General features: G+C 46.0%; 1 protein-coding gene across 1 annotated transcript; it reads left to right on the forward strand.

Moving 5' to 3' along the window:
- Nucleotides 1-11,685: 11,685 nt before the first annotated feature.
- On the forward strand, nucleotides 11,686-19,777 carry LOC310821287 (neuronal acetylcholine receptor subunit beta-2-like; the record flags this gene model as incomplete). Its single annotated transcript, XM_083693264.1, has 7 exons — nucleotides 11,686-11,737; nucleotides 16,340-16,485; nucleotides 16,787-16,831; nucleotides 16,944-17,053; nucleotides 18,162-18,688; nucleotides 18,939-19,408; nucleotides 19,628-19,777. The coding sequence occupies 7 exons, from the start codon at nucleotides 11,686-11,688 to the stop codon at nucleotides 19,775-19,777; spliced, it is 1,500 nt and encodes a 499-aa protein (XP_083549390.1).
- Nucleotides 19,778-21,228: the final 1,451 nt, after the last annotated feature.

A 21,228-nucleotide genomic window follows, 5' to 3' on the forward strand; every position in this document is an offset into this window, starting at 1 on the left:
GGTCATAGGTGTTACTGTCATGGCGTCCATTTTGTGTCATAGGATGATTATTATGACTATTATTATTATTTCTCCTGCTCGGTACACTAGCAGTTACCTCATTTCCACTATTTATGTGTATTCAGATTATTGCTAAACCAATATGGGAGCCTCTGAATGATTTTTTTTTTCACATTTTTTTTTTTCTTATCCTTATTGTTGTTGGGTTGTTTTAAAATGTGTTTCCTTTCAAATACTCACAATCGTATCATTTAACATGACGTTGTAGCTTCATATGTATTATATCTGTAACCAAAATCAGTTGAAGGCTTGATATGAACATTTTTAACAAACATTTGTACATTTTTTATGAGAGTTATTACTAGTAATGCTTTACTAAGTAGTGCAATGAATTTTTATTTTTAATCCCTGTCCCCCCCGTCTTTTGGATTTCAAAGGGTGGTTCAATAAAAATTGTATAACGTCCTTTTCAACAATAGCCTGCTCATTCTTTTACATGCTCTCTGTCATTTGTTTTCAGGTAACGCCGGTGTTTCCCTTGTTTGAAGTCCCAGTTGTACATTGTCATACATACAAAAGAGTTGGCCTCATTGAATAAAGACAAAACAGTCATTTTTGGAAAGTAATTGCATCACTCAAAACAAACCACTAGATGGCGATGTTAGTGTACGATCGCGGGAGAATGAAGCTACAGGGTTTAACCTTGGACAGTGACTGCCATCCCTGGTCCAGGAGAGCTCGCGGTGGTGAGCAGGCTTTTTGTTTCAGCCTAGCTGAACACTTTTAACCTGATTGTACAACTCACCTCATCGTCCAGACTTTGCTTCGTTGATTCAGGTTTTTGTCCTAGGCGGGAACCCAGCGGCAGACTCTCCAGGACAAGTGTTGGTGAGTGTTGAGAGAGGCAGTCCTGCATGGTAGGTCCCTGAGCCCATTCACACCGAATCGATGTATATGCTCCTATACGAACACACACACACACACACACACACACCGACACACCCACACCCACACCCACCCACACCCAAACAGCACCGAAGGGCATCTGACAACGAACATGCTCCAATGGTACTGCCTGGCATCAGCTCAAGTTATGATTCCTCACCCGATGTGTGTCTGATTATCACTGTTCTGTTTTGCCCCGAAGGTTCACTTGAAGCGCAGTGCGTATCCACTGCTGGGAGCTCTCATGGCCTTGGTGTGATGAGGCTAGTGTTAGCATTAGCCTGTGGGGTTAGCTGATGTTCAGCACGGAGAGCCCATGATGGACCGGAAACCCTGACCGGAAAAAGGCCTTCAATGGAAACCAGTGTGTCCTTTAGCTGAACTGGTGTGTGTATGTGTGTTTTTTTTTTTTTTTTTTGGGGGGGTGGGGAGGTACTGTACAGGGGGTTGCATTGCTCCCTTCAAGCACAGAAAACCAACATCAAGAGAGGGGCTGTGGTAGGAAGCAGTTCACGAGACAAATGTGACTTGGCTCGGTTTTAAAGAGATTCTAGAAGAGAATGTACTCAAGGATGATCGCTCTTGACAATCAAGAGCTCGTTGTTTTCTTTTTTCCCCTCCCTCTCTCAGAAGACTAAAGCAAATGCCGATGTTAAAAGAAGCACAAATTAATGACTTGGCACACTCCTGGAGTTTTCCTCTGCTCTGTAGAGGCTCTCCGTAGCCTTGATTACTGATCAGTAGGCTTAATATTACATTAAGCCTTTATCGCTTTCCAAGTTTAAAGGTGAGGTTTGGGTGAAAGGAAATGCATTTGGCCAGAGAGATGGAGCTGCAGGGAGGGAGGAGGGTTAAGTAGAGGTGATGCACTTCATTGTGTGTGTGTGTGTGTGTCTGGGTTAAGTAGAGGTGATGCACTTCATGGTGTGTGTGTGTCTGAGAGAGCGAGAAAGAGGAAACAATGCTTTTTAATCTGCATTCACTTTTGATGGAAATAAACATATTAACGTGTGTGTGTGTGTTTTAAGTGACTTATTATAGGAGCGGTACTGACTGGCGTGCTAAGAGGGCCAGGTGCCAGGTGTGTCACCTTAAGCCTTTCTGCCCCAGAGAGAAACACACACGGTCCCATGTTGTCAACTGCTCAACATTGCCACAACATTACGAAAACTGTTCCATGTAGTTACATCACGTGACACTCTTGAACGCCCCACCAGAGTTGTTACACGTTGACCGAAGTCATATGTGTTTACCTCTGTGACATCATGTGTGCTTACCTCTGTGACATCATGTGTGCTTACCTCTGTACGTCGTGTGTTTACCTCTGTGATATCATGTGTGCTTACCTCTGTGACATTATGTGCGCTTACCTCTGTGACATCATGTGCGCTTACCTCTGTGACATCATGTGTGCTTACCTCTGTGACATCATGTGCGCTTACCTCTGTACGTCGTGTGCGCTTACCTCTGTGACATCATGTGCGCTTACCTCTGTGACATCATGTGTGCTTACCTCTGTGACATCACCAACTGTAGTTTTGAGAGAAAGAATCTGTGATGCCACGTCTGGGCATACTTGTTTTACACTTCATTGGAGAGAAAGTGGATTGGAGCCTAAGGCCAGGACCAGGGTTAGAGATGAGGTTTAGAATGACAAAGTTAGCAGAATAGATTATAGCAGTATTGTCTTTCAGCTACAGTTCTTGTCCGCAAAGCGGACCAAGTCCAATGGTAGTCATGGTTGCGTAGTTCATGAGAGTGCACTCGTTACAGTTTCAGTGGGTCTCGGAGTGGAGTTCGGAAGTTCCATGAGTTCTGCTAGAATGAGATGAGAGGAAAGTTGCAGGCAGAAACTTTATATTATATTAAGTGCCAAGTTGCCGTGCTTACACGCCTAGTGCAGATGCCCTTCAGGTGAAGCCTCTGTAGCTTATCTCAATTTGTCCCGGTCACAGTCTGAATTCTGCCTTCCTGAAGATATCGACAGTAATTGGCGAGAGATTGAGTTCTGTTTATTTCTAAGGACATAACTCAAACTGTGAGTGAAGGCTGTGGGACGTCCATTTCAATATGGTGGGATGCTGTTTCTAGGGTCCGCATACTGAAGAAGCAGTGAGGCTAGAATCACTGTGGCGTTATTAACACAGCCTGGACAAAATTAAATATTAAACATGTCTCTCTCCCTCCCCCTCTCTCTCTCCCTTTTGCCCTCCCTCTCTCTTTCTGTCTCTCTCGCCCTCCCTCCCTCCCTCTCTCTCTCTCTCTCTCATGCCCTCCCTCCCTCTCTCTCTCTCTTTCGCTCTCTCTCTCCTGACCCCAGGCTTACATAAGTGTGTCACTCGTGTCCGGCCAAGGCATAAACAAACACTAGTACAGACAAATAACACGAATAGAGAGATGAGGCAGCTCTGCAATTACAGGACAATGTGCATCAGGGGGTTTGAGTACATATGTGAACATTAATTATGGTCCTCTGTGGCTCAGTTGGTGGAGCGTGGCGCTAACAACGCTTAGGTTGTGGGTTTGATTCCCCCTGGGACCGTATACACTGAAATGTATGCACTCCCTGCAATGTAAGTCGCTTTGGACAAAAGCGTCAGCTAAATGCCATGTATTAATTATTAGTCCTCTGTTGTGTGGTAGTGTGTATAGAGAATGGGGAATGCTCTCCCAGTGACGCCACTAATGAAATTAGACATTTCTAGTGGCTGAAATTATACACAAATCCTGTTGCGTCTCTTCGAGTTATCAACTTGTCTCAGAGAGGTAGAGGTGGAAGTCTTGTACTGCAATAATGGGGGAGATAAGGCACCTTGTTCCGTCAAGCCCAATCAGACCTCACAGGACTCTCCAGCACGGGAACGCAGAACACCTCACTCCTCTTCTCCTCGGTCCATGTCTCCCCCTCGTCCCTGATCTGTTATGCCCCTTCTGAGAAAGAAAAGAAAACTTGTGATACCGTCTACAACAGTTTGAGCTGGACAACTGACACTGTCTGAATAGACGTTTCTAAATGTATCTTCTTTTTCATATTTTAAGACAAAACACCCAAACCACCTCTACAATGTGTAGTCTGACTCTACTTAAACAAAATTCTAAACAGATTTCTGATTTATACTTTTCAAGCTGTACTAAAATTTGTGTCAAATCCGATTCATTCCAATGGCAATGGACTTTCAATGGTACATTTTGCGATCTACTTTTTCATATTTTGAGCTAGACCCCCTTATCAGACTTTACAATGTGTAGACCTACTCCACTTAATTAACTTCTAAACAGATTTTTGACACTGTTTTGACATTTTTCCGATGCTTCTCCTCTTTCGTCTTTTCAGCTAATCACCCCAATCTACCTTTGGAATGCTCAAGCTCACCTTTCATTAAGACAGGTGAGCGGATTTCCCATCGGGCAAAACTCACGGGGCAGTCATATTTCTTAACACTCACATCATATTACTCGCATTGTTGCATGTCATATCATATCCAGTTGCATGTTTTAAGTCCCTCTCTGTCAGAAAGGAAAGGTTTTATGCTCTCACCGTGAAGGCACGGTGTCCACACGCACAGTCGAAGTGGTGCACAACTGCTGGGAGTGTGCTGATATCAGCTGTTAATGCAAACCCTTTTAGGCATCAACACTTACAGAAACCACTGCAGCAGAGAGATAAAGGCCACTCAGGTTTCCCATGGTAATGCGGTGCAACACTGAAACCTATGTCTCTGCATCATGTTGTTTAATTTTCCATTAACCTGACTTGACAGAGTCACCTCCCTCTTGATGCCATTTCACAATCATGCACTACAAAGCAACAGCTAGCCTGGAGGAGCTTGATTAGCATGTTAATATGTTGATTCCCATCCAAAGTGAATGCAGATTCTCTCTCTCTCTTTCTCTCTCTCTGTCTCTCTGTGTGTGTGTGTCTCTCTCTCTCTCTCACTCACACACACACACACACACACAGCAGAAATGCCCATTTAATGGAGCATAGTTGCCATGTTTCAGGTTTGTCTGGACAGCCCCATGTTTCTGTGAGAGACATACACCATCATTGTTCTAGTACAAAGTGTGTCAGTGCTGAATGAGCTCCCTGGGGTGAACAACTTATGGTTAAACAGTTTATAGCTGTCATGATTGATGGTAGATGGGTATACATAATATAGAATGTATGTGTGTTTTCTCCTTTCTATGTCAGTATGTTTCTTGTTCATGTATGATGTTCATGCATGATGTACCCTGTGTAAGTCCTGTTCGGAGGTCCGCCACGGGAGTTTGGGGTCTCTTAGGGCCGGTTTCACAGACGAGGCTGAAGCCTGGTCCTGGACTAATTCACACTTTCAATGGCAAATTGCCACTGAGGATGTTTTTAGTCTGTGAAACCGGCCCTTGTTGTAGTTAGCGGGGGCTGGTTTGTAAGCGGAAGGTCGTGAGTTCGAAACCTGCTTAGGGCAAGCTGCTGTACCCTGCCATTCGCTACAGTGTTGTATGGTATCGTATTGGGTCGTATGGTAGGTTGTTTACTGAGGGTTGGCAGCTTTAGACGAGGTTGTGGCCAGTCACCTTGGTTTTGTTACCTGTGGGCTCAGGAAAAGAAAAAAGAGACTTCACAAGGGTCACAAAATGCTTGGGAATTCATTACTGTTTCAGGCACCGCTCCAACATTTCAACAGAGTTTGGAGGGTTGTTCATTACGTCTGAAGTTCTCGGCCATAACTAAACTTTTAAGCACTCACTTTGAACCATGAGTCATAGCATCGGGTCTAGCTGTTGATTAATTGGCTTAATGAACAAACAGCTGTTTGATTAATTGATCTGTTGATGCTCTTGAGGCTGTCTGGGAGCGGGTGCCAGGGCTGATTAGTTGAGTGATTCCAGTGCACAGTATGCCAAATGAAGCCTTCACTTCAGGCATTCAGAGATATCTGGCCACAACAAGCTAGCAAGCTTGACCCTGAGCAAATCCATTTGGATGGATTAGAACACCACCCCATGCCCAGGAGCGTAAGCTTATTTTACCAAAGTTGTTAGCCTGAATCTGAGGATTGTGTGGTTTAATGAGGAAAGAAATGGATTGATATTGAATCGTAAGAGTATGATAACCACACAGTCAGCACTCAAGATAGTATAGTATTTGAGGTTCACAATTACAATTTGTTCACAAACTAACTTCCATAGTATAGCGTACACTTTAAGTGTATCCTGGTGCTTAAGTGGTTCGCTAGTTAAGTGGTGGTGGACTAGTATGGACTAAAACAGGTTCAGTCCCTGTCTGGGAAACCCCATTTACTACATTTGTAAAACCTTGTCGATTAAAGAGCCAGCTAAATGACTTGATAACAGATAGCTTATACGTACAACATCCCTTCAACATCTAGCACCAACTCCCCTCCCCGCCCCCCCCCAGTCTCTTCATCGACAGCGTTGAGTGTCAACTTCCCTGCCTGCCCAAGGACAACATCATTAGCTCAATAGACACTGTGAATCTATCTACGCTGTGTCCTATCAACTGAACTATGCTTGACTGGCTTGCACCCAGCTGAATGTAGAAACACACGTCATGTTGCATAAATGTCTCTGTCATCTTATAGCATCGGGGGCCTGGAGGGCTGGAGTATTGGTCCTGGAGGGCTGGAGATTGTGCAGACTTTTGTTCCATCCCCCCCTCCCCCTCTCTATCTCTGTTTCTCCCTCCTCCCCCCCCCCCCCCCCCCACACACACACACACAAACACACTTCCCAGCCTCAACCCCCCCTCTCTTTCATTTGCTCTAAAGATGTAGACAGCGTAAATTGGTGTGTTTGTTCATCGCTAAAGACCAGGCCTTGTGTAGTGGCAGCAGATGGGTCATTAGCAGATTTTAAGCCTTCAAGGGAGCCTTGTTACACTAACGAGCATCTTGTTATCCTTAGATGGAACCCCCTCTCTCCCTTTAAATACACTTGTTCAGAACTGTATACCCACACACATAGGATAAAGACACAAACACACACACACACACACACAAACGAGACACACACTCTGCAACTTGGAGCGACACTGGTCACCACTTATGCACCTATCTTCCGGTTGGCTGTGGCAGGTATGTGCACAGGGGCGTGTGTGTGTGTGGGGGGGGGGGGGACCTGCCCCGCCCCTTTGCCCTGCCACTCACAAAGTGCCTTCCTGGATGCTGTGTTCTTTTGTATAAAAAAATGTTGTCAGTGCAAGATAGGCCCATCACATCGCATCACCGTCAGCCCCCCCTGCCCCCCCCCCTTTGTTCGCGTCGCGTCCCGTCCCCATCCCTGTCCATCTGTTGTTCCCTTTTTGGGGAACAGCACCTGCCCTTCCATAAGTCTGTGCTCGGCCCTGGGCCACTGGACCGATCCGGTTAGTCTGAGAGGACTTGCACCTGCCTTCAGAGGTCACTTTCCGGAGCATTCCGTGACATATCGCAGGGTGTCATAGTGGTCTGGGCCTGTTCCAAGAGGTCATAGCTGGCCAGTCTCCCTGTGTCATTTTGGAGGATTTCAACAGATTTCACCATAATATCTATCTGCCCCCCATCTCTCTCTCTCTCTCTCTCTCTCTCTCTCACTCTCTGAGAGAACACACACCTACACACACACACGCACAAGCACACATACACTGACACACACATACACACGCACACACAACGTAACTGCCACCACAGATACTGTAACCCCTAACAACGAGAGGATGAGTCTAATGAAGTTTGTCTTTTCAGACAGAGCAGCACTGGAGGAGAGGAGAAAAGAAGGAAAACAAAGAGAGAGGAGTGCAGGGAAGTCTGGCTGAGACGGTCCGAGCCCAGGGAGACATGACGTGACCTCAGACTGACTTTTGACCCTGTGGAGCTGTGAAATGGGTCTCCTGAGATTTGGTCATTGTCATTCTGCCCAGGCAACATACTGCCTAGGAAAAGGAGTCCAGAGTAGTTAGGACAAATAGGAACGAATAGGGATGAGCATGAGTCCCCTCATGCGAGAGAGGCTTGAAATAACCACACACACACACACACACACACACACACACACACACACACATGTATACATATACATGAGGGAACAAACACATGTTCACACTCTGGCATGCAAAAGAGAGCAGGTGCAGAAAAGCAGCCAAGGGGCTTGGGTGTCACATGTTACACCTGGGCACCTTGTGTGTGTGTGTGTGTGTGTGTGTGTGAACCAAACATAAAGGAAAATGCAAGTTCATGAGTTCACTCACACAAATCCAACAAATACACACTCACCTACTGTACACTTTGATATCAGCAGGCAGTTATCCTAGGAATTACCTACTATATGGCGGAAGAGTAGCCCAAGCCAAGCTATTATGGAGCCACTTGTAAATAGAACATACAGTATAAAGGATAGGGCTTTTCAAGAGCTAAGACAAGTGTTGACATTCAGAACATGCAATAGATGTACAGTAGGCCATCAAAGCTGTCTTGGGGTTATTAAGAACATGTATTATGGGAGCCGGGTGGGCAAAAGTGGACATTGATCCGGGATGGACTATTGAGGAAGGAGCCCATTTGCTGACCTTGCATGGTTGGATGATAGAGTGGTTGTCAATGGCATCAATAGATCTGAGCTCTGAATATGAGTGTCCTGGTACTTAGAGGTACTGTTTATGCTCTTTAATAGCAGTTTTCTAGTACTTAGAGATGTGTGTGTTTCCGATGGGGGTCAATTACCATACCATTCAGCGGTCAGAGATGATGTTATGTTTTTGTGTGTGCGTGTGTGTGTGTGCACGTGTGTGTGCTTACTTACATGTGTTTGTGTGTGTGTGTACGTGTGTATACTACCGTGTGTGTGTGTATATGTGTGCATACTTGCGTGTGTGTGTGTGTATATGTGTGCATACTACTGTGTGTGTGTGTGTGTGTGTGTGTGTGTGTGGTTCCCAAAGTCCAGGGTTCTTAGAAGGATTGCCCCTGAGAAAGGGATATATAACTAAGAGGCGTACCAAGAGAAGGATACATAATAAATGTAACCCAAGTCTCTGAGTGTCCTGACCACCACTGGTACACACATAAATACCGTACTGGCAGGAGGTTATAGCTCCCTGTCAATCTTATTTAGTGGCCTAGTAGCGTGCGTGCGTGCGTGTGTGTGTGTGCGTGTTGACAAGAGGGAGGTGACAACACACACTTCCATTACACTAGATTGAAATATCCAGCAGGCCGTGTTAGAGGGTAGAGCGCTGTGTGAACGATTTATTTACCCGCTTAGCCGATTACTAATGACAACAATAAATCGGGTGATTTATGATCCCTTTTATGACGTGATCATTTATCTTATTACAGATATTCTGAGAGTTCGCTGCATATGTTGATCTTTTGATTCGTTTTTTTAATCTTCATTATTTTCTTTTGCTTGATTCTTCATCAAGTTAAATGATATTGTTCTATCTAAGCCTAATTTATGATTAAATCCTTTCGGAGACCCTAATGAGATATTGTACACCTTTTGGTTTAGTTTATCTTTTGCCTATTTCTGAATTGGGATTATTTTTTTCTTCGTCAATATATGAAGAATACCGCATCACTTTTCACACGTCACTTTGCGCGTCACTCTTGTGATCTCTACGTTGTTTACTACGACTATATCGAGGAAAAACGGTTGTAAACATATTTTCTTTACTCCATAAAAATCTTTCTCATGTCAGCGGAGTAGAAATCCAGGCTTTTTACACATAGTTTGAGGCCAAATCTCTTATTCATGAAGGACAAGCAGAATGTTGAAAAGTGCAATAGGCTCATCTCCCAATCCCTCACTCTTTCTTTGCCGCACTCCTTCCACCCCCCTCTTCCTCTTCATTGCTTGCATCCTCTAGCCTTTCTGAGTGGCCTTTTCTACATGACTCTGCTTTTACCATCTGACAGTTTATAACCTTATCACAGACACCACCACTCAGACAGTTAAAAATACTCCCAACACACACACACACACACGCACGCACGCACGTTACACTCCGCACACACACCTAAGTACAGACAGTTACGCACACATGCGCACGCACACACACACTTTATTATTTAATCGAATGTTTCTGATCTGGAAATCAATTAATTTCCACAGCCTTTAGCCTAAGGGAGTCCTGGATATCCTAACCAGAAGTGCCCTCCCACAATGGTTCTCAAATTCTCAAAGTCTATTGCAATTAAAGACAGCGTGTGTGTGTGTTTGTGACTGTGGATGTGGTTGTGCGAGTGCGTTCGTGCATGCATGCGTGCGTGCGTGCGTGTCTGTGTCTGTGTGGGTGTGAAGTAGAGTAAGTTTGGCTTCACACGGAGAAGGGAGCAAGCCTCCAACTGCCCCGGGGCGACTCTAACACACACGAGGCCCTGCTGGATATGCACAGGACACTTAGTGGTTTCATAGCAAGCTACTGGACAGTGGACAACCATTTCACCCTTGCATGTGGCTGTAGCCAGTGTATCATTACACATAATTACACTATAAAAATATGAAAAATGACTGTGAAAATATACTCCACAAACTGGAAAGTCGATATCAAGGCATGTATTGAGTGTGTGTGTGTGTATGTATGTATGTATGTATGTATGTATGTATGTATATCTATATCTATGTGTATATATATAGATATAGATATATCGATTCATTTATTTGCGAAATCATGAGGATCTAACTGTGCGTTTCACAATCCGTAAGGGAAATGCACAGGTTAATCCTATGTCCATGTCGGAGGTGTTTTTCATAAAGAGCAGAGAGACAGCATCAATTACAGCGAATTTTTCCACCGGTCACGTGGTCTGTTCCACTTCAATTCCAAGCGCAGTGAGCACTCCAACCTCATGAGTGGCCATGCGCCGGAGCAAGTCGGAGTTTAGGCTAAATTACAAATTATCTAACATAGATACCACTAATACTAGTGTAGCCTACATTAATGGACATATTCGTGGATAGTAGGCATACGCCTAAAGTTGTATTGTCGTATTTTGGACTCCCTTGATATGAAAAACTTGTTTTCATATTCTCGAGGTGCATCGCTGGACTCCATTCTTCGTCTCCAATTATCTCACGCACGAGAAGTTACAGGTGCGTCAGAGGGGGAAAAAATGTACAATTAAAACAAAAAGGAGCTTTACCTACAGTAGCCTATACCGTAGGCGTTTAGACGGAGAGAAGGAAAACGCAGGAAAATGTTTACAGTTGCAAGAACAACGCTATCGGGTGTATAGACGTGCGTAGGCTATTGGATTGGGATCGAGTTTGCCTCAAATGTCAACGCGACTACTTGGGCTTCGGTTGAAACGGCAAGTCTCAAGGCACGGCGCCGGGCAGCCCAACGGACACTGAAGATAACGGACATCATCTTTTTTCTTTCTTTCTTTCTTTTTTTTTCTTTTCTTTCTTTTTTTATATAAAGAACTGTGACTAAACAGGGTTTGAAATTTCATGCGTACGTCGCAGACGTTGATATGTCAATAATCTGTCGTCACTGTATTTAGAATACCGCTACAGATGAGGACTTGGTGCACGTGTTTGTGAGAATAGAATACCGGAGACGCGGAAATCTAACGGGCCGGTTGAACCACAACAACAATCACGGCGCCGCTCATTCAGTCGACCTCAATGGTGGATGGACGCCTAGACTGTCTTCGGTCGGTATCACAGGCAACTTTTTATTATCTGTCTCGGAGATAATCAAAACCTCCACCCAAGTTTTGAGCGTCCGAGTCCGGGCTAGGAGAGATACGAGGAGATATGGCCGCGACGGTGACTGTTTCCCTCTCTCTCCTCGTCCTCTCTCTTGCAAGTAAGTGTTATAAACGTCTGTGTTTGTTTTGTCATATTTTATAGATTAGATTTAAACTCTTTGGCGTTCACTTGAAACGTCGTGTGTAGGCTAATATCTTAACGGGTTGGACGTTTAATCAATGTGACGTTTTTAGGCTTTGCACAGGTGTGGCGAGGATGCTACCAAGTCTATCCATAGCAGAAAGCGACGCGGTAAAAACGGCGGTTATTTTGTATAGCAGCCCATGTACATTTGTTGTCTCTCGCCCCCCAAAGGCTCTCCTCGCTTTTAGGTCTTGAAAGTTGTAACGTTGTGCTGTCCATGGTTCTGAAAGTTGACAGAAGACTGCAAAAGACAGAATCACGTAACGTCTGCTGATTAAATATGTCTCTCAGTGTGTACAGATCAGGCAAGATTTTTGGTACTACACAGTTAAAGTAACTGTACTTTGTAAAGCTTTTGACTTAATGTGCAATCAGCCTGGGCCTAACCAGGGACAACTATTCACAATCCATTCATGTTGTCATCAAACGCAGGAGGAGAGTCAATAGTACATTTAAAAGTCAGCCGTCATACAGCTCGGGTAAGTTTCAAGAACTCTGTGACTCCAAACACCAGATGCACTGTGGGCTTGCGTCATTCAGACACCCAGACTGTTCAGTTGAACAAAGTCCCACACAGTTGATGGAACAGGAGTTTCACATGACTATACACAAACTCCAGATGGGTTTCCCTGCAGACGCCATATAGTGAACAGTATGGTCGAATACCCAGTCTGTTCTGCTGTCTCTACACTAGGGCTTTGCAAAGGGGTGTAATTCAATGCCCCATGCAGACTATGCCAAGGTAGAGAGGCCAGGGCCAGGGGCAGGTAAGGACGGCAGCATTCTGTTGCACACACACGCACACACACACAGAGACACACACACACACACAGGGAATGATTCCCTTTCATGGACCAATGACAGCAGTACACAACACTCAATATGCCAGTCAGTCAGTCAAGGGCTTCATCTCAACCCAGTGTCAACACAGTGTTTGATTTACTGGGACTATTATTCGAGTGACAATAACCATTTCCTTTGTGTCGCTTCTTTCCAGAACCGCTATAATATACGCCATTTAGCTGACGCTTTTATCCGAAGTGACTTACATTGCAGTGAGTGCATACATTTCTCAGTATATATGGTCCTAGCAGGGCAACTGCCATGGACACTTAACACTCTAGAGAATGTCTGGATCAATTTGAAAACAAGATAGTGTAGTCCGACACTCATTCATAGCAGAACCGCTTTGTCTACAATCGACGATTTTACGTGTACATGACAGTGTGTACCAGTTATTCACCTTATAGTGGGCAAACCAAATCCTTCCTGTTACCATTAGACTTTTCTTCCAGAAGCTTCTATCTCTTCTCAGGAGCTTCTTCTCTGTCCTCTGGTCAATGTAAAGGTCAAGTAGCACTTCACTGGGCAGTGTTGAGTCAGCGGTCATGGAGCAGTGTGTTAACCAGGCTTGGTTCAAGTGTTGAGGCTGCTTGTGGGTGCGTTTGAACTTTGTGGTGTCTCTGTTCTCTGTTCTGGCGAACACAGCAGAAAGACCTCTGAGATTTGCTCGTAAAGGTAGTGCGTGTGCGTGTGTGTTTGTGTGTGTGCGTGTGTGTCTATACATGTCTTTGTCTCTCTATATATGTATTTGAGTGTGAGGCTGTGTGCGTGTGTGTGTGTTCAGGCTTGAGAGACATAAGACTCTTGAGAGACTTCTTTTAAGACTCTTAAAGGAAGCCTGCAGATGGTCTCCCTCTTAATAATTTACGGGAGGATATTTTCTGCTTTCCAGACCACTAAAGCGTTGTCTCCAAAGTTTGAGACACACACACTGCACCTTATACAGTAACTTTTAATGAAATGAACAATATTTACTATTAAAGACTTATCGACATGCTGAAGATAAGACACAAGCAAATACATCAATGTTGAAATACGATGAAAACTTACACACTGGTTTCTGCTTCCAAAAAGTGACGATGTATTTCAGAAAGAGCATCTGACAGACAACATTTCAACCACTGCCTAGACTTCGTCAGTGATACCCTGCAATGGATCCTTAAATTATCCAAATTATGAAATTCCTGAGAGGCTACTTTAGGTTTTCCTCCCTTTCTCATCTTGTTTGCGTAAGAGTGAGTGTGTGTGTGTGTGTGTGTGTCTGTGTCTGTGTCTGTGTCTGTGTGTGCGTGTTTCTGTGCGTGTGTGTTTCTGTGTGTGTGTGTGTGTGTGTGTGTGTTTCTCCTCAAGGATCTTTTCCATATGTGCCAGCACTTTAATATTACATTACATTACTGCTTCCTCCATGCTACAGTTATTCACTTCAAGTTGAATAGATAGAGACACACACACTCAACACATTAATTCTACACATGCGGTGCCCTGCGTAAGTAATGGGCAGTGAATCGTTTCTTCTTATGATGCCTTTACACTCAAATGTGGTCATTTCTGAATGGTGAAACCAATATGTACACAAATGCCGTCAAATAGAAGCTGAGAATCTCTACTTTAACCTTGTAGTAATTGTTTGATTTCCAAACTCTTGGGAGTGTAGAGTCAAAAGAAGACAAAATGCTTTGCTGTCCCATTACTTACGCAGGGCACCGTGTGCTACCTCTCTCTCTCTCTCTCTCTCTCCTTCTCTCTCTAATGATGTGGTAATGTCCCTCTCTCCATCGGGAGATCAGCAAAGAGCTCTTTTGAATGGGCGCACACACACACACACACACACACATACAGTAATTACTTGTCCATTACATGCGATATACTGTTTCCTCCATGCTAAGTTGAATAGACAGACACACACACTCAAACACAGTCATTCCACATATATTCTTTCTCTCTCTCTGTCTGTCTCTCCATAGGGAGATCAGCAAAGAGCTATTTTGAATGTATGCGCACACACACACACACACACACAGTAATTCCATGTCATGTTGCCTTACGGCAGGCTTTGATGTAAGGGTAGAGTGGTGAAAGGTACTTAACCCCTCTCAAACCTTTGTGAGAACCTTCCACCGCCTCCGTGGCAACGTAACACACACACTAGGGATTCATGGGTAACCCCCCCCCCCGCCTGCCTCAGTCAGTTAGAGATCTTACAGAACATGTACGGTGAACACCGATGTCTCCATAGTTGAGCCAAGCCAACAGTCTTTGCGGAGGAGAGGTTAAACCCTACATCCCGACTCCCAAGTCGTTAAAAAAAGCTCTCATGGCATTTATGGCAAGATTAGACGTGTTAATGCCGGTTTAACGGCTAAATTCCCAATCCGGCCCTTCCTGGCAGCCTAATCACCTCCCGATTCCTAATTGGCGCGGTTCTCTCTCCTCACCTCACCACTGATGTGTGGTGAGATTTCCGGCGCATAATGGCCGCCGTGACATCACCCAGGTGGGCGCTACCCATCGGCAGCGGTTGATGAGGTGAGTTCTTCCCCCACACAGTGGAAGTGGGTTGGGTGTCTAGAAAGGCACTCTACGAATGCATTCAATAATGCATGTTATTATAGGTAACCTTTCTGAATCCTTTGCTTTGGGGACGAGGGGTGAAAAGTTTAAACTGGGACCTGGTTGTCATCTTTACGGCACTGATGCATTGTGTGTGTGTGTGTGTGTGTGTGTGCGTGCCCTTGGTTGTATTGGACTGGTAGGCAGCCAACAGCCATCTGGTTCGTACGCCCATTCATGGTGACGTTGGAGTAGAAACACACAATGAGAGAGAAGCTTAGTGGGAATTGGGTCCTCATTTCTCTGTCTTACTCCCGTTCTCTCTCTCTATCTCTTTTTCTCTTTCTCTTCCTCTAACCGACTGACTGACACACACACACACAGACAAACACACACACATACACACACACATACTTTGACATTTCCCTCTCCAGTGGTGTGTCTGGAGGGAAGCATCGCTACTGTCAGTACTGTGAGTCCTCTATAGATCATGCTTTGCCAACAGACCAAACGACACTGCTAGTTAATAAGGCATGTCTTTATCTCTCTCTGAGCCAGTGGGCTGTGGCTGTCTTTGAGCAGACTGACTGTGTGTGAGTGTGTTCATAGAAGATAAAATAGCTTCTATTCTACTGGGACATACTATCTACAGTCTATGACCGTGTGTGTGTGTGTGTGTGTGTGTGTGTGTGCCAACATGGTCTCCATGGTTTTCAGGGGGGAAGGCATTAGCAAATATTACCATAAGCAACAATTAGCAAGAATTGGCACACAAAAAAACCTGTTTGGGTTGCAAGTTGGGCGGTTCATGACTCCACCCCCCCCCACCAACCTCCTTACCCGGTGTTAAGCCTTCCGTATTTACCTGCCAGTATAGCTACTGTAGATAACATGTTCATACAGAACGTAATCTTTGCTCTGCAGAAACGACCCCCCCCTCCGCCTGATTGTATTAATTTGAAGACTGGGTTGGTGTGTGCTTGTGTTAGTATGTGTGCCTACATGTCTGAGCGTCTATGTGCGCTTGTGTGTGTGTGTGTGTGTGTGTGTGTGTGCGCTTGTGTTTGTATGCGAGTGTGTTTGCGTGTGCCTGTGTGCGTGTAACACTGTGTGTTGTGGCCAGGTTCCGGAGCGGAGAACGCGGAGGAGAGGTTGGTCAACTACCTGCTGAGTCCAGAGCGTTACAACAAGCTCATCCGCCCCGCCGTCAACAAGAGCCAGCAGGTCACCATCTCCATCCAGGTGTCTCTGTCCCAGCTCATCAGTGTGGTGAGGACACACACCCACACACACACACACACACGGAACACACACACGGGACACGCACACACACGGGACACGCACACATGGGGCACACACGTGGGGGACACACATGGGAGACACACACACACGTGGGACACACACATGGGACACACATATGCACACACACACACACGTGGGACACACACACACACACACACACACGGGACACGTGCGCACACGGGACACACACACACACACGGGACACAAGCAACATTACAACAGTGTAAGATCATATCTTCATGGCTGTACTTGTATAATTTCTTTGCAGAATGAGAGAGAGCAGATTATGACCACCAACCTTTGGCTCTTTCAGGTGAGATATCTAGGCAATAAAACAAACATCATTCTTGAGAAGGTTCTGTCTGTAGTTGTGGGTTTGGTGAGTGTATCTGGGTAGTGTAGTTTAACCTGTCCTGTCTCCCCAGGAGTGGAATGACTACAGACTGAGGTGGGACCCAGAGAATTACGAGGGCATCAAAAAACTACGAATCCCATCTCATCACATATGGCTTCCAGATATAGTCCTCTACAATAAGTAAGGCTGCTGCACAAAAGAGTGTGTGTGTGTGTGTGTATTCTCCAAAAATAGTGAGTCATGACAACAGAACAGAATCATATTTGTTGTTATTTGATGTATGTGATGGAGGTGACCTATTTAAGGTCGCACCGAAACTGCAGGTTCCGCCTCATTTCTCACCGAAACAAAACAAACAAAAGTTTACAAATGTCACATTTAGTTTAAAACAGATAGAAATTGCATCTGATATTCCCCTCCTATGCCTGTGTGCTATACCGTACATTCCCAGAAATAAACGGATTACAGGGAATTCGTCATTCCGGTGAGAGGCATTTCCGACATTCTCTTCCGGATACACTCATGCGGAAAATCCCCAGCTAAAATAGGTTGGGTTTTTTTCGGTGTGATTTTTAATTGAAAATTTTCCATTTAGAATAAATGTTTTCAAGGACAGAGAAACCTTCATTATCCGACAGCCTATCAGGGCTGTGGACTTGGTGTTTCCTCCTAGCTGGTATTAATCTCAGACGGGGGGGGGGGCACTGTTAAGGCCCCCGGAGCAGCCTCCAGGGTTAGCCCACATGAAGAGTGTCTGTGTTGATGGTGATGGCTGGCGGGGGTGGCGTGGTGTTTCAGGGAGAACGGGGGCTTGTTTTGAGACTCGTTCGGGGGCACGACTGTTTCTGCTTTCATTAAACATGGATATGTCTTGCAGTTGACATCTGCACACGATGCAATAGATTCATGCCAAATGCCCTAGATATTGTCTCAAATTAAAAGGCTGTTAAGCTAATGCTGGAACATTGTCTGTGTTTTCTACCTACTTGTGTGTGTTTCTGTGTGTGTTTCTGTCTATCTGTCTATCTGTCTCTGTGTGTGTGTGTGTGTGTGTGTGTGTGTGTGTGTCTGTTTGTGCGTTTCTGTCTGTGTGTGTGTGTGTGTGTGTGTGTGTGTGTATGTTTCTGTGTGTGTTTCTGTCTGTCTGTCTGTCTGTGTGTGTGTGTGTGTTTCTGTCTGTCTGTCTGTGTGTTTCTGTCTGTCCGTGTGTGTGTGTGTGTGTTTCTGTCTGTCCGTGTGTGTGTGTGTGTGTGTGTGCCTTCCACTAACCCCCTCTCCTCCCCCACAGTGCCGACGGCGTCTACGAGGTCTCCTTCTACTGCAACGCCGTCGTCTCCAACACGGGCGACATCTTCTGGCTCCCTCCCGCCATCTACAAGTCGGCCTGCGCCATCGAGGTCCAGCACTTCCCCTTCGACCAGCAGAACTGCACGCTCAAGTTCCGCTCGTGGACCTACGACCACACCGAGGTGGACCTCATCCTGACCAGCGACTTCGCCAGCCGCGACGACTTCACCCCGAGCGGCGAGTGGGACATTGTCTCGCTCCCCGCCCGCAAGAACGAAGACCCCAACGACATCACCTACCTGGACATCACTTACGACTTTGTCATCAAGAGGAAGCCGCTGTTCTACACCATTAACCTGATCATACCGTGTGTGCTGATCACGTCTCTGGCCATCCTGGTGTTCTACCTGCCCTCTGACTGCGGGGAGAAGATGACCCTGTGTATATCCGTGCTCCTGGCCCTCACTGTCTTCCTGCTGCTCATATCCAAAATAGTGCCGCCTACTTCCTTAGCTGTGCCGCTCATAGGTGATTGGCTGTTTTATTTACCCCCGGTATGGGTATTACCTCCGCTAAACTGTGTGTGTGTGTGTGTGTGTGTGTGTGTGTGTGTGTGTGTGTGTGTGTGTGTGTGTGTGTGTGTGTGTGTGTGTGTGTGTGTGTGTGTGTGTGTGTGTGTGTGTGTGTGTGTGTGCGCGCGCGTGGGTTGGTGTTGGACTGATAGCCGTGTGTGTGTGTGTGTGTCCAGCTAACCAGACCCCTCTCCTTCCTCCTGTAGGGAAGTACCTGATGTTCACCATGGTCCTGGTCACCTTCTCCATCGTGACCAGTGTGTGTGTCCTCAACGTGCACCACCGCTCCCCGTCCACGCACCGCATGCCCGACTGGGTCAAACGCCTCTTCCTGGTCCGCCTCCCCACCTTCCTCTTCATGAGACGACCCGGAACGTCCAACTTCCGGGACAAACTCCGTCGGAAGCACGGGAACACCACAGCCGCCGCCCGGGGCGGGGAGAAGAAGCACCACTCGGACATCAGGCTGGGCGGGATCAAGACGGACGCCGACTCCTTCTACGTCAACGAGGACTCGGCGCGGAAGTTCGGCTGGAAGGTGGGGGATATGTCGGACGGCGGGATTCCGGAACTGCGGCGCCGCGTGGCGGTGCAGTGGGACGCCAACCTGGAGGAGGCGGTGGACGGAGTGAGATACATCGCAGAACACATGATGACGGAGGACGACGATGAAGGGGTGAGGAGGAGGAGGAGAGACTGTTCATCTCTCTATGTACTTATGCGACTGTGTCTCTATCTCCATCTGTTCTCCATCTGTTAAACCTCTCTTTCTTTCTTTCTTTCTTTCTTTCCTTCTCCCTTCCTCTCTTCTTTTTCTCCCTCCCTCCTTTTTTTCCCGTCCATCCCTCCTTCTCTCTCACTCCCTTCTTCCTCTCTCTCTCTCTCCTGCCCACAGATCATCGAGGATTGGAAGTATGTGGCCATGGTGATCGACCGGCTGTTCCTGTGGATCTTCATCCTGGTGTGTGTCACCGGGACGCTGGGACTGTTCATGCAGCCGCTGTTCCAGAGCTACAACACGCCCACCCCCGACGACAGCGAGTGAGTGGCCCATACATGTACGTACACGCGCACACACACACACGCATGCACACACACAGTCAGACGCATGCACGCACACACGCACGCACGCACACACACACACACACACACGCATGCACACACACAGTCAGACGCACACACGCACGCACGCACACACACACACACACAGTCAGACGCACACACACACACACATGCATGCACACACACAGTCAGACGCACGCACGCACACAGGCACACACGCACGCACGCACAAACACACACACACAGTCAGATGCACGCACACACACACACAGTCAGACGCACGCACGCACTCACACAAGCGACAAAATATAATTAATCACAGTTCAGATGAGAGCCATTTTACACTCTGACCAATCACAAACTCCAAAACTCCATCCAATCACAGTTGAGGCTAGAACCAGTCAATTTTTTCAGCCAATCACAGATCACGTGTAACATTGACATATCCAAGCACGTCTTAAAAACAGAAGAGTCTGAGCCTTTCTGTATATTTTATGATACTTCACATGATGTTTCTTTCTTTCTCCTCTCAGGAACAGAGATTTCTGAGAGCCCTTGCAACCAGAAGTTGGAGAGGAAACCCTGTAGCTACCGAACGGACCGCTGTCATACAAACTCTGGAGAATGCGTGCCAAAGCAATAGGAGTCCTGAGGTGCCCTCTTCTCTCTTTAGGACTGTTCTTCTAGGCGTTATAAGGCATTATAACAGTACTGTACGTTGGGCATTACAACAGACCTCTGTCTCTCTCTCAGCTTGCCACTCTTCAAGCCAAGCTATAACTCCACAACTAAGGACACTTTCTTCCTGTTTTTCTCTCTCGCTGTTCTCTTCATGAAGTATTAACAGACTATTCCCCTCTGTCCCTCTCTCTCTCTCTCTCTTTTTCTCTCTCTCTCTCTCTATCTCTCTCTCTTTCTCTCTCTCTCTCTCTCTCTATCTGCTAGCAAGCATTTCACTCCAGCCACACTCAGAACTGTTCTCCTCTCAATCGGGTCCCTAATGCATTGTCTTATTTTATGAAGAAGGTTGTTTTGTTTGATTTTTTCTCTCCGGCATTCTCTCTCTCTCTCTCTGATGTTTTGGGTACCATCACTTGTAGTAAGCAGCCGGTCGGAAAGGGAATGACCAAGACTCAACGCTTAAAGAGGAGCATCACTGAAAAAACGGACTGAAAATGGCAAAGTATGGAAAAACTGTTCAATGTGTTTTAAGAGACATTGTCAAAGACTGATAGTTTGAAAGACTTTCAATGATCACAAAGCTTCTCTAGTAACACACACATACAGACACACACACACATACAGACACACACACACACACACTTCGCTTATTATGTTTAACATTTGAATGAATTAAACCTGATATAATGCTTTCCCACGTATCTGACTACATGGTCCTCATTTCAGTGGGGACTTTCACTTTGTAACTGCCTT

This window comes from Argentina silus (genome assembly GCF_951799395.1).
Source record: "Argentina silus genome assembly, chromosome: 21".
Classification (NCBI taxonomy): domain Eukaryota; kingdom Metazoa; phylum Chordata; class Actinopteri; order Argentiniformes; family Argentinidae; genus Argentina; species Argentina silus.